Source organism: Pseudorasbora parva, chromosome 11, assembly GCF_024679245.1.
Source record: "Pseudorasbora parva isolate DD20220531a chromosome 11, ASM2467924v1, whole genome shotgun sequence".
NCBI classification, from domain to species: Eukaryota; Metazoa; Chordata; class Actinopteri; order Cypriniformes; family Gobionidae; genus Pseudorasbora; species Pseudorasbora parva.
In genome coordinates, this window is record NC_090182.1 from 9,443,190 (window position 1) to 9,458,247 (window position 15,058).

The following is a 15,058-nucleotide window of genomic DNA, read 5'->3' on the forward strand; positions in this document are numbered from 1 at the left end:
AATCAATGTAAGAATCAATAAATGAATGTGTGAGTGAGTAAATGAATGCATGAGTAAATGAACAAACAAATCAATAAATAATCAATAAATTAATGTGTGAAAGAGTAAATGAATGCATGAATAAAGAAACAAACGAATCAATGTAAGAATCAATGAATAAATGAATGCATGAGTGAATGAACAACTGAATCAATGTAAGAATCAATAAATGAATGTGTGAGTGAGAGAACAAATCGATGTAAGAATAAATACATAAATGCATAAGTGAATGAAACAACAAATGAATGAGCATGGTAGTGAAAATTCACATACAACAGAAAATGAATGAAAGAAAATCACATTTAAAACTACCTAAAACATCAATGTTTAAATGTTCAAATATAACTTGCCTTCCTTGTAGTCTATCAGTATTGATGAACCAATATTTAATATTTAATATTCAACACAACACACACTGATGTCCTTACCAGGCACAAAAACGGCCACCTCTCTGATATCATCTGTCCCGTTCTCAGAGCACACATAAACCCCGGTGTGTCTCCACGTCACCTGCTCCAGACTGAGAACGCTGGAGGTGGGACTTCGCATCTCAGTGTGGAACACCGGAACATTCTCCTCCCGCTTGAAGTGCCATGTGACGCTACTCCAGCCGGAGCAGGTGATGGTGAAGGAGGAGTTGATGGAGAGGATGACCCGTGGAATGCCGGGATTGAGTTCCAGACCTGAACTTCCCAGACAGAGCAGAACCAAACCTGCACGCACAACACCAAACCAGCATGAGGGTTATGCATAACTAACTTTCATATTCTGTAAAACAGGTTGCATCACTTCCAGTTTAAGTCATTTGTATGTGCCTGTGCTTTGTATTGAGTCGTTCATCCAAGAAGCCTTTAAAGGAGCGAGATGAGCAAATGAACAAGATGAGCGAGATTTGCTCAAAGATGAGCAAAACCAATGTCCATCACATATGCAGAATGATATCTAAACGTTTTTATTTTTCTTCTCCTCAACAACATTTAGATATTTAAATCAAATCTAACTCTAACAATAAAAATAACTATCTAGATTAGCTGATTGCCTTAAAGTCCATGAATATTGTTAGTTCGTAAAAACTGTTTTCCTGTTTGTTCATGTGACATTCATCATAATTCAGATTAGAAAAACTTCACTCACTACTGTTCTACAATAACTCAAGATGTGCAGAAATAATTCTGAAAAAAGACGTCAGTTTCCACCATGAGAATCTTGGTATCTCTTTATTGAAGACACTACAGACTATTGGGGAGAAAACATGCAAAAGAAGTGTTTATTTTATTACATTGTATCTATCTGCATAGATAAAAATAACTTTTTGTAATGTCTATTTTATGAGTTTCTCATTTAACACAATAATGACTTGAAATCCTCTTTTGGGGGTAAATTCTCAGCCACATGTGTAATTAATTGGATTTAAATTGTAAATCGCTTGACAGCCCTATACTTGTAATACAAAGCATTTGTCTTAATATACTGTGATTACATGATGATATTTCCCAGCTGTCTTGCCCTAAAACAGCGTTTTAAGTTACAATATATCTTTATGTGACAATCTAGATAAATTACGTTTTCTAAATCGGTTAGAGTTTCAGGAATTTGGATCTTTTTAAATAACCAAAAGTGTTAAAAAAGCAATAAAAGAATGAGCTCTGTATATTCAACACAAAAGAGCATGAATATAGTGAGCTTTAGGTCGGCTTTATTTGGTCAAGTCATTATTTTGGGGTTTGTTTAGTCTGTTACCTGTTGTCATGGCAGTCAGTTGGAACCGGATGATGGTGGAGCTCTTCATGTTTTCTTCCAGAGCAGGACACGTTTAGACTCTGCAGACGGAGGAAAAACAACTCAGGATTGATTCGCCTCAAAGCCAAAGGAAGCAGCAATTTTACTCAACTTACCTCAACATTTATTTTTACAAAAGAGAATATTCCTCAGTATGTCATATTACTCTAGCGAAGTCCTTTTAAAAACTCATGCGTATGAAAGAATATACAAAGAGTTCCTGACTATAGTTTCCATGACATGATCTTTCATTTTCTTTTCTATCTGCATTCAGCTGACTGGATGTGCCGCTTGTGTGCCCATCGCTGTGGAATAACACATGGGCCGCTTCTCACACAGGCTTCAGAGAGGGACACACATGCCTGACTGCACACAAACAGAAGCATGTTTCACAAACGCTGTCATTGTTGCATTTTTCACTACGGCACATTCACTGGCATCTACTGCGGTCACGATGAGCTTCCCAACAAAACAACAGCTTCATAAAAATGTAATTAATAAAATATATTAATGTGTAATTTATATAGATTTAAACAAAGAAATATATAAATAAATAAAGATAAAATATATATAAATTGAATGAATAAACAAAATACATTCTTCTTTCAGATGAATACAATCTGAGCTATAATAAAATTTCCTGGCTCTTCCAAGCTTTACAATGGCAGTGAATGGCTGATTCTGTTTTAAAGTCCATACGAGTGCATCTATCCATCATAAAACTGCTCCACACGGCTATGGGATGTTAATAAAGGCATTCTGAAGCGAATCAATGTGTTTGTGTAAGAAAAATATCTATATTTAAAACTTTACAAACTGTAAACTCTAACTTCCCCTAATTGTCTTACGCAGAGACTGGTTTTCCAGCGAATGATGTAGAACGCTTCAATGGGAATATGCTAAACCAAGTATTGTTTTCCTCTATCCTCTTCGCTTCCACGTTCATCACTGGAACTTACACTATGTCAGCATACACATCATCCGCTGAAACAGCAGTCTCTCGTGAAAGTGGAGTTTGAGATTACAGTTTATAACGTTTTAAATATGGATATTTTTCTTACACAAATGCATTGCTTAACTTCAGAAGGACTTTATTAACCCCCATAGCTGTGTGGAGCACTTTTATGGACAGATGCACTTTTATAGCCTAGAAATCTAGACGCACCCTAGCGGCAGCAAATCTAATCGACCCGCAAGTGTCGTCTAGCAACTCTCAATACCCTTCTGAGCTGTATCCCCCTAACTCTTGCCGGGCCAATCACATCGTTCGTGTATAGACTCGGTGGGCGGGGCCATAATGACGACGGCCGAGTTGCGTTTGCGTGCTTCTAGTAAACACAGAAACTGGCGAACGGCGGTCTTTCGAATCAGCTTTGACTTCGACTCTGGAAGACTTGGAGTTAACCTTTTCTCTGAGAAAAGAACAAAGAACGGCACTGAAGTCATTCTTAAAAAGGGAAGATGTGTTCTGAGTTTAGCCGACCGGATACGGTGAATGTTTAATCTATCAACAAGCTCTGTTTCACCTTCGTTTCTCTGGTTGGTGGTAGCGCTATCCTATCGCGTGCAGAGGGAGTTTGAAAGACAACCGTTTATCCCGCCCCTTGGATTGAGCCCTGTCTATGGTGAGTTTCCAGACCAAACATCTTGATGTGGGTCTGGCTTGTCAGGCTAGTGGACTTCAAAACAGAATCAGCCATTCGCTGCCATTATTAAGCTTGGAAGAGCCAGGACATTTTTAATATAACTCAGATGGTTCTTCTGAAAGAAGAATGTCATATACACCTAGATTTGATGGTGAGTATATCATGGGCTAATTAAAATGTTTGGGTGAACTATCCCTTTAAGAGTCAATATCTGAATGCATGCATAGTAAAGGAACAAACAATAAATGGATGAATGTGTGAGTGAATGAACAAATTAATCAATAAAATAAATGAAAACATTAAGCAATGCAAGAGTGAATGAATGAATGAATCAATGTGCGATTCAATAAATTAATGGATGCGGGAGTGAATGAACTGTGTATGTATACATAAATAAAAATCATTCAAACACAAATGCTGCAGGATGACACACTCTTAGCTTGAATACTCGGGTTTGATCACATCACACCTCTGCAATAGAACTAGTAAGGATTGACTTAGCCCACTAACAAAGATGACTGAAAAACTTGATAAACTGAGAAATTTAAGACTTTAGTACTATTTATTTACAGAAGGCATGCAAGTATCTTACAGCGCTTCTGAAAACACAAATAAACATTAAAGCTTCAGGATCTGTTTAATTATGAGAGATCTGATCCCTTTTAAGGTGTTTTAAGGGTCAGTCATAGAGGTCAGAGGTTACAACGATCCAAATCCACCAGGATTTGTCTGTGTGTGTGTGTGTGTGTGTGTGTGTGTGTGAGCGTGAGTGTAAGTAAACAATGGGGTTGATCGGATGGGGTTGTTGTGGGTGGAAATGGATGGATGGGTGGGGTGGTGTGGGGGTGGGTGTTTTGGAGGTCTGGAAACAGTTAAAGCTCGATCACTGGGTGCAAAACCAGGGTGGGAAAAACCAGAGAGGGCGGAAGAACATATCACTGAGAAGAGGCGGAGGGATAAAAAAGCGGAGGAGGAATCCTTCGAGGGAAACGCTGGAAAAAGAGTGAAATGTGTAACTCTGGAGAAATGTTCTTAACTCGTAAAAGATGCTTAGTAGGGTAATCTAATCATAGCTATTTTTAGCCACACAATTACGCACAAAGTTCTCAAGTGTTGCTTCATGAAATAAAGCAGATATCAGGAAGACATTTTCTCTTTTCCCTCATAAACTTGAATATATTTGCATACTCGTGTAGTATATTTGTTTACTGTTCAACTGTTAGGTCTAATACAGTTTAAACCATACACTTTATATGGAAAACATTTTCCAACCAGGCAATAAGTAATAAAGTGCTGCTGTGTCTCTTAAAACTATCATCACTATCTCACCGGAGCAATCAAAAATCAACCACCCCACACAAATCCTGCGAGATGCCCATTAAGACTCTCTCGTCACTAATATACTGCCAGAGGAAAAACATACTTCATAAAATGCTGCTGGTCCCTCAGGAGCGACATACAGAAGAGAACAAGGAGCCTTGAGAGCTGTTATAGTTGCTCTAGGAGGAGTTTGTCCAGTGTGTATTCCCAGAAAAGACTTGGAAACTTTCTCATGATCTCTGATACACGGGGGACACACACAGAGACCCCAGGAGTCATGCTTATACATACACATGATTGTGAGTCAATGAACCATTTAAATCCTTCTGAAGATGCATAAGACTTTTTTGAAGGAATCAAACAGTCAATGAAAATAAAATTAGGCCATTTTAAAATAAGAAGTTCCAGGTCTGTGAACTGCAGTTACTTTTCCAGTTTTATAATGTGCTGAATCCTCGGAAAGCTGCAGTGAGACCAAGAGCACCAGAAAAAAATATAACATCTGAAAAAAGGCAAGATGAATACGGTGGAATATTTCGCTGCCAAGGAGCTCAGCAATGAAAAGAGCTCTGAATCAAACCCTTTCAGAGGAGAGAGAGAGAGAGAGAGAAAGACTGGCTAAAAAACACAGAAGGAGAAGAAGAATATGAAAGTCTAAAGAACGGTGGCTCTGAAGGAAAGAGAAAGTGGACAAAATGAGGCTGAGGTCCATGTCCGAGCAGGCTCTTTTTCATGCTAACGTCTCTCTGGGCTCTAGAAAAGCTTCACTGTGGCCAACCTGCGTCAGAGACCACAGACTCACGCAGAAACCGTCAGGTCGCTGAAAAGAGCTCATGCAAAAACATTTATGCTACAGAAAACAAGCAAAATCAATGTTGTCCACCCATTGTCTGGTACTGATGACCTTAAATTAACATGTATGACAGAAACACCAGCTATACAACATGGCAGAAATCCTTTATGAATGCAGGTGAGATCACAGTATAACTGTTTTGGGTAGCTGCCAGGGTGTTGCTATGCAGCTGATAAGGCATTCTAAGCATTTTATAGTGTTGTTTATGTCTCTGTGTGGTTGCCAGGGTGTTACTATGCATGTGCTTAAGTGTTCTAAGCATTTTAGAGTGTTGCTATGTGTTTTTAAGGTGTTCTGGGTGGATGCCAGGGTGTTACTATGCATGCACTAAAGTGAGCAATTTAGAGTGTTGCTATGCAGTTTTTTTAAGATGTAGTGTTCTGGGTGGTTATCAGTAGCTAAGGTTCTAGTTGTTCCATTTTAAAGAGTTCCTGTCCAGTTTTAACAATATTCTGGGTGGTTGCCAGGGCATTGCTATTGAGTTGCTAAGGAATCCAAAGCATTTTAGAGTGTTGCTATAAGGTTTCTAAGGTGTTCAGTATCGTTGCCAGTTAATTGCTATGCAGTTGCAAATGTTTTCTAAGCATTTTTGAGTGTTGTAACAGTTTTAAAGATATTATGGGTGGTTACCAAGGCATTTATATGCAGCTTCTAAAAGGCTGTAAGCATTTTACAGTTTTCCTATGTGGTTTCTAAGGAATTCTGGGTGGTTGCTAGGTAGTTTCTTATAGTCTGAACTCAAGAGTCAAGTCATAGCGACACTATTTATAGTGATGGTTGAGTCTAATAGCTCTATCATATGATATATTGGTTTGCTTAATATAAACAGATGCAGCAGTGTAGAGTGTGTGTGTGTGTATGTGTGTGTGTGTGTGTGTGTGTGTGTGTGTGTGTGTGTGTGTGTGTGTGTGTGTGTGTGTGTGTGTGTTGGGATGCGATGGGAACAGCGTGCTCGTCTGACCCTTCCCAGCCTCCCGATCTCCTGCTAACACTCTCAAACGTGTCATTTTGTCACACAACAGAACAGATACATCCAAGAATTCCCACCAGACGTCACACGGCTTCCGCAAGGACCATCGTTCTTGCACCCATATAAACTACCCCCGAGCTGCTCGTCTCTGCTGGGATTATCTTTACACGGGAGATTGTTTTCCTTAAACATCTGGCAGCGCCGCACTGGTGATGTGGGAGCCAGTTTAAGAGGGGGGAGACAAGTCACCAAAACTGCTGTCTGTTCTTCTGTATGGGCTCCTGGGAAACACACACAGCCTTGATAGAAAAAGAAAAAGAAAAAGAAAAACAAAGGCACCGAGAAAAGAAACAATTTTAGATGTTGTTCTTTGCATTCAGCTGCAGGGCCTCCTGCTTCCTGTGTGTGTTCGGGAACATGTGTATGAATTCCACGTGGGTGTGTGAGAGACATGCAGACCAGGACCAGGAATAACGCGCACACACTTCTGAAAAACCATCTGAAAATCCCCCTCGGACAGCCGGAGCTCTTTAAATGTTGCGAAACACACTCTTCGTGCTGCTGTCACCTCCGTGTGGTGATGACACATCACATTGACAGTACAAAAGAACCACATTATGGGAACTATGCACTTTTAAAGACTATCACTAGAGCCATTCCTTGAGGAATTTATTTTCTATGCATTTTTTTTGTTTGTCTGCAGTTTATTTATTTTCTGTGAATGCCTACATAACATTTTTAACACTGTAATAAAAAGCTGCTATATAAATAAAGCCTTTCTTGTGTTCTAGATGGTTACCAGGGTGTTGCTATGCATTAGCCAGTGTTCTGGGAGGTCGCTACAGCATTACTTGCCAATTCCTATGCTATTTTGGATTGATAGCATGATCCTGAGTAGTTGCTAGGGTGTTGCTATGGGGATTTAGGTTGTTGCTAGGAAGTTGCTTTAACCATAGCATTAATCAAAATAAGAACATTTCAGTTTCTTCTTTGCATTTTTAACAATTTAATTAGAAAACTTTTTTTTTTTTCACTCAATGTTTTTGGATAAGTAGGCTACTTAAGATTTTAATTAACAAAAATGTTTGACAAAGTATCTGCACTTTAAAGTTGGCTGAAACAACAAAAACTTTAGGGTGGGAGGACTTCATTTTGTCTTTTGGGAATTGGATGGTTGTGGTCTGCTATTAGTGATTGCCCCATCCTCACGGCAGTAAAAAAAAAAAAGAGATGATCTAAAGATGCAATTAGAGATGAGCTTTTGATTAAAGCAAGCAGATGAAAATAATAATATACTGATTTAGAATTTTGATTTCAGTGTGACTTAAAGGGTTAGTTCACCCAAAAATGAAATTAATGTCATTAATGACTCACCCTAATGTTGTTCCACACCCGTAAGACCTCCGTTCATCTTCAGACACTTTAAAATATTTTATATTTAGTCCAACAGCGTATACAACAAAAATTTCAGCATATCTGAAATCACGTGACACTCGCGATCCGAATCATTGATCAATTCACTGATTCATGACTGTTTGAATCTTTTTTTGAGGATTGAACACAAACAGGGAAGAGAAGACAATGCTGAATAAAGTCGTAGTTTTTGTTATTTTTGGACCAAAATAAATAATTTTCGATGCTTCAAGAGATTCTAATTAACTAACTGATGTCACATATGGACTACTCTGATGATGTTTTTATTACCTTTCTTGACATGGACAGTACAGTGTGCATACACTTGTATACGCCGTCGGACTAAAAAATATCTTAAACTGTGTCTGAAGATGAACGGAGGTCATACAGGTGTGGAAAGACATTAGGGGGAGTCATTAATGACATCAATTTCATTTTTGGGTGAACTAACGCCGCATTCACAAGGGGCGTAGGGCGTTAACGCTTGACGGAGGGCGTGGCTGAAGCTTGGTGCCTACGCGATCGTCATAGTGACAACAGCCAATCACATTAGCCTACTTGCCGCTTGGACCACAACATAACAAAAAAAAGCGCCTTTTTTTGACAGCTAGTCTGAGATGAAATGGATGCCAATTTGATTGTATGTGCAAATGCGATTGCCTGTGTAGTTGCTGTCAAGTGCACTACAAAGGTGCTTGAAGCTGTTAAGTACATTCAATCCAGAAAAAGCGCAGACAGCGGGGAGAATATCACGTACTGGTCCAGGAGCTGCATTTCGATGGTTCACTGTTTGAGCAGTAATGAACGCAATTGGCTGGCATCTGCTCTAGGATATTTGCATACAGAAATCTGTTTGGACGACGCCTGCGCTGGCGCTTAAAAAGTTGAGAAATCTTCAACTTCTGCCGCTTGCAAATCGAGTGAAGCGACGCGACGGAACCCACAATTCAGTTCGGCAACGGATGATGTCACTAATTCAAAGTAAATGGGAAGCGTTAACTATGCCCCGTGTGAATGTGGCGTAACCCTTTAAACTTAAAACCAGTTTCTCAGTTCTTTTTACACATCTTAAAATCTTCTTCAAAGCAAACACCTTTAAGACGGAGTCAGCAGATTCAATGACCAGCACACACATTAAGTCTGTAGAGCTCTAATGTTCTTCAAGAGGACTTCCCTCTCTCTACGAACACTGGCAGTAAATCCCGCAGCAAGAGGACTGACCCCAAAGCATTCATCACATCTAATCTCACAGTACAAAAGGTTCACAGGCTCTTATCGCTAGCTATGAAAAAAGCAGCATGGTCTCAGGCCAAACACAGAGATGTTATCTCTCTGGAAGATGGCCAGCTCCTACACATGTGCACATACATTCGTAACTCTCATCTCGTCTTCCTGTTCTCGATCAGCGATTATTAAAGGTGGGCGCTGCTTTAGGATCAGCCCTCCCAGAGCTAAAATTTTGGCACAGGCTGTGGGAAAACTGATCCAGTATGTCCCTGTTAAAATAAATGTTTCTTTTTTCTATCCCTGCTTTCCACTGGGATGATGAGATGGTGATGTCGATCCCCAAACCCCCATCAACTCCCTGAGGGAAAAACAAAACACTTCTATCGGGAGTTTGCAGATATATCAGAACTTTAATATGGAAATTTGGAAAACAAAGACAAAACCTCCAGTTTGCAATATTTGAATCTTGTTAAGATCTGTTCTATGAAGCAAACTACACTACAGTGTAAAACCTACCAAGTTAGGATAACGCATTTCAGTTGAGCCTCCATCCATTTTAAAGGTTAATTCTCCCAAAAATGAAACTTCTGTCATCATAACTAACCTTCACATGGTTGAAAACATTTCCAACCTAAAAACAAAGCATTCCCAGCTCAGTTTCGCACTGTCCAGAACAACATCCACTCCCATTTCAAGCTGTTTTATTAGTTTCGGGTCTAATGTCTGATTGGATAAATCACATTTAAATCTGTTGTAAATTAACAAATGCATGCACTAGTAACTGCATATCTATAATTAAATCTAAATTCAATATTAATAATATCACAGAATACGTAAATCTTAATAATAATTAATGGACCTAAGCTAATGCCAAAACGTCTAAAGGGACCCAAAACTGTGGAAGTTTTAAAGAGAACCTAGAAGGCCCCTTTTCAAAGTCACTTTTTTATAAAACATTTTTTTTGAGGGGGTTGTACTAGAATAGGTTTTCATGCTTTAATGTTAAAAAACAACAACAACAAACAGTATTTTACACATATTTGACTCGGTTGCAGCTCCTCACTTCCCAGTCGATCAGTAACGCTCTGTTTAGTTCCTCCTATTTCTACATAAATACGTTTTATTTATATAGCACCTTTTCTAAGCTCAAGGTCACTGTACAAGAATATAACCTATAAACATAGATACACAGATATACAGTAAAAAAACAACAACAAAAAAACAGCAGAAAACTAAACAGAGGAGAGTTGGAAATACTGTAAGAAAATATATGTTTTTAGTTGAGGCTTAAATGAGGATATGGTAGCAGTGTCATGCAGTAAGAGAGAGATAATTCCAACATTTTAGAGCCACAAAAAGGACGTTTTATATGGGTAATGTTTTCAAAATACTATTTAGCGAGTGAGCGTTGATACTGTTTCCTATGCAATGACAGTTGCTAATCATAACAAACAGTGGCCGTTTACTGACAAGCATTAAAGAATCTGCCCCTTAAAAACAGATCATTTCAGACTCTGTGAATCGTTTTACAGCATATATATTTTGAGTTTTTTTGTGTTTGCAAAAAACTTTATTACCATTATAAGTGAACCTTAAATCCATGTTTGTTTTTTTTCTGAGTTAAAGTTCATAGGTTTGGACTATTCAAGTTTGCTGAATGATGGGGCTCCAATGTTTTAATTTCAAAGCATGTAAAATATATAATGTAGTGACATCACTCTCTAATAACCATCTGCATTCTCACTTTTTATTTTCTTTCTAAATATGACTGACCTCCTAGATTGTGCTCAAATTACTGTATCTTTTAAGGAATGATTTCTCTGAATATGTCAGTTTCATACTTCCTTCTTACACATCAAGTTGTGAAAAAAAGGTGCTACTGGCCTTGGGGGTAATTAAAAAAAATCTATAGCTCACAAAAGGTGCACTCTAAAAAATGCTTGGTTGTTTTAACCCAATGTTGGGTCAAATATGGACTAACCCATCAATTGGGTTGTTGTAACCCAGCAATTGGGTTGTTTTAATCAACTCTTTTTCAGTGAGGGAAAATTAATTTGAATAAATCTCCCATTTGATCATTGTGATGTCATATAAAAAAACAATAAAAAAAAAAAACAATCAATAGCCGCGCATTCATGATATATTTTGTTTTTCAACATTTAGCGAGTGATTACAAGGATTAATTAATGTAACTAAACATTAACAATAAAGCAGTGCTCAGATTCAGTTTGGTAAATAATTTCTGTCCAAAGAAAATATTTGTTGTCGTTTCTTAATTACAGTAATTCTGAAAAGGTACTCTGAATTCAGTCAGCTGACAGGTTCTCATGCCATGTTGATGTACACTGTTAAAACATATTTTATTATTAGAATATGTTTTAAAATTAAAAGTCCAAAAATACTTCATAATTTCATGCTTAAGTCAATGAATGACTTGTAATTTTTTTGTCAAATATATGTGAAATCTAATAGCAATTTTGGAGTGAAAATTGTTTCAACACCACATTTATTCCTGCTGTATACGCTGACAGCACGTCTGAGGTTTCAATCTGCTGGTTTGTAAAAGCATCTGTGAGGAGTGCTGAAATAAGTGTGGCGAGGAGGAGCAGCGAGTGCGTTTCATGTGGGAGGCAGCATCACTCACATTAACCGTTCTCTCCTCTCAACTCATTAAGGATGAATTGTTATGGAAAAAAAGCATTTAAAAAACATCCCACATTAAACAGGCGACTCCACAAGTTAAAGTTCGCCTCTTTTTTCTCCCAGTTTCTCGTAATTCTCCAAAGCGCTGCACAATTTTGACTTTATGGTCATGTTTATAACTTTTCAGGCAGCCTTCGAGTGACTCGGAGCCAGAGAGATGTCACCAGAGAATGCCAGAAAGTTCCGTTCCGGATGCCGAGGAACCGAGAAAAACTGCAGCCTGAAGCTATTGGCCACATCTGGACTTTCAGACCCTTTTCCAAACACAGCCGTTGAAGCCATTAAGGGCACGGTGAAGCTCTACGACACAACGTCTAACAGCGTCAGTAGCTCTATGTGTTTTTGACTGACAGGAGAGTATATGCCGTATTCTTTTAAAGTGCCCCTATTATGCTATTTAAAGTTTCCTAATTTTGTTCGTCTCCAACAACAGGTTTACATGCATCACAGGACAAAAAAACACTTCTCATAAAATACACTGGATATCACCACAGTGTTCAATGATTCTCAAAATCTCTCTAAATCCCTCCTTTCCGTGAGCCTACTCTGCTCTGGTTGGCCCGATGGCCTAGTCTGTTGTGATTGGTCTACCCCTTACAGCGCACATCAAAAACAAATGCTCATTACCATAACTGAACTTCAGCTTTGTCTGGAGGCTTCCTGAAGATCACAGACCTGTCTGTCTGTCTATCTGTCTTCCTGCTTGCTTGCCTGCCTGTCTGTCTATTTGCCTTTCAGCCTGTTTGCCGCCTTTACTGTCCGCTTGCCTGTCTGCCTTCATGTTTGTGTCGGTCTGTCTGCCTTCATGTCTGTCTACCTTCCTCTCTGTCTGTCTGCTTGCCTGCCTTCATATCTGTCTTCATGTCTGTCTATCTGCCTGTCTACTTGCCTGCCTTCATGTCTGTCTGTCTGTCTTCATGTCTGTCTGTCTATCTGCCTTCATGTCTGTCTACCTTCCTCTCTGTCTGTCTGCTTGCCTGCCTTCATATCTGTCTTCATGTCTGTCTGTCTGTCTGTCTGTCTACTTGCCTGCCTTCATGTCTGTCTGCCTTCATGTCTGTCTGTCTGTCTGCTTGCCTGCTTTCATATCTGTCTGTCTGCCTTCATGTCTGTCTGTCTGTCTGTCTATCTATATGTCTACTTGCCTGCCTTCATATCTGTCTTCATGTCTATCTGTCTGCCTTCATATCTGTCTGTCTGCCTGCCTTCATGTCTGTCTGTCTGCCTTCATATCTGTCTGTCTGCCTGCCTGTCTGTCTTCATGTCTATCTGTCTGCCTTCAAATCTGTCTGTCTGTCTGCCTGTCTTCATGTCTATCTGTCTGCCTTCATATCTGTCTGTCTGCTTGCCTTCATGTCTGTCTTCATGTCTATCTGTCTGCCTTCATATCTGTCTGTCTGCTTGCCTGTCTGTTTGTCTTCATGTCTGTCTGTCTTCATGTCTGTCTGTCTGCTTGCCTGCCTTCAAATATGTCTGTCTGTCTTCATATCTGTCTGTCTGCTTGCCTGCCTTCATGTCTGTCTGTCTTCATGGGTAAAAAATTTGAGGTACATTTTTCTATAAACACTGTTCGGTTTCTCGCTCAAACCGATCGTTTTGTGTCTCATGACATCAATGTGTCTTCACGAGGCGCAGGATTTAACATGGATTGGTCTGTGCATGTTTTTTTTTTACTCTCATATATTTTCTTACCATTCACATGCAATACACGACTGACAGACTGCTATGGTTGGAGTTAAAAATCTTCTTTTGTGTTCTACCGAAGGGTAAGCAGATATACTTATATATACAGATATACACACCTCACAGCGCCATCCAGCAAATTCAGTAAATTCAGTTATAACTGCGAGTTTTAGTGGGATTTATCATGGATCCACTGCATTCACGGCCAGCAAAGCAACATAGTAAAATTCGAATAGTATTTAAAAAATGTCTTAATATTAATTACAGATCGAATATTTGTGCACACCCATAATTAAGACCTGTTTAAAACCTAGAACTCAATACATCTGAGAATTTAAGACTTTTTAAGGCCTAAAATTTAGACTTCAGACTTTTTAAGACCCTGCGGAAACCCTGTTATACAGTTCACAATTACAGTCAAAAACATGAACCCATCAAACCAAACCCCATCCCTCCAAACAACCCGTCAAACACCCCCACATCAGAAACACTCAGAGAGAGAGAGAGAGAGAGAGAGAGAGAGAGAGAGAGAGAGAGAGAGAGAGAGAGAGAGAGAGAGAGAGAGAGAGAGAGAGAGAGAGAGAGAGAGAGAGAGAGAGAGAGAGAGACGGGTTTAAATGATTACAGCTCAAACTCAGACTCAGTTCAGCCAGCCTGCTATCAGAGCGACAGAGAAGGAAAGGAAATGAAGGATGAGGAAGTGGCTGAAGCATTCCTGTGGTGATGGAGAGATGATGAGCGCAAGACCAGAAACACACTCGACTCAAGTACGCAGACACAAATGACTACTCAACACTGTGCAAGTGTGCAATCTCATAATAATAATAATAATAATAATAATAATAATAACAACAACAACAATAATGTGCATTACTAGCTTTTCCCATTGTATTTTTCCACCGTATTGATCTCTACAATCAGCAGAAGTAACAAAAAATGACACAAACAGTCATGTTCACAAACACTGCCAATGCAAACAAATACACACTCACTCACTCTCTCTCACACACACACACACACACACACACACACACACACACACACACACACACACACACACACACACACACACACACACACACACACATGTTTGTTTTTGTGAATTGTGGGGACATTCCATAGGCGTAATGTGTTTTATACTGTACAAACCGTATTGTCTATCCCCTTACACTGCCCCTGCCCCTAAACCTACCCATCACAGGAAACATTCTGCATTTTTACTTTTTCAAAAAAACTCCTCCTGTATGATTTATAAGCATTTTGAAAAGTGGGGACATGGGGTAATGTCCTGATATGTCACCATTTTCTGTAATACCTGTGTCATACACATGTTATTATACACATTTTTGTCCTGATATGTCACAAAAACAAGCACACACACACACACACACACACACACACACACACACACACACAGCCTGTCTA

At 39.2% G+C, this 15,058-nt stretch overlaps 1 protein-coding gene across 3 annotated transcripts in view; it reads right to left on the minus strand.

Annotated features, from left to right (window-relative positions):
- pdgfrb (platelet-derived growth factor receptor, beta polypeptide) overlaps positions 1–15,058 on the minus strand; it is a 54,155-nt gene that overhangs the window by 27,988 nt on the left and 11,109 nt on the right. For all 3 annotated transcript variants that reach the window (XM_067456972.1, XM_067456970.1, XM_067456971.1), the window contains 2 exons: positions 1,780–1,859; positions 468–752 (listed from right to left, as the gene is read on the minus strand). In XM_067456972.1, the coding sequence (XP_067313073.1) occupies positions 468–752; positions 1,780–1,828 (334 nt within the window). In that variant the 5' untranslated portion in view covers positions 1,829–1,859. The remainder of the gene's footprint in view (positions 1–467; positions 753–1,779; positions 1,860–15,058) is intronic.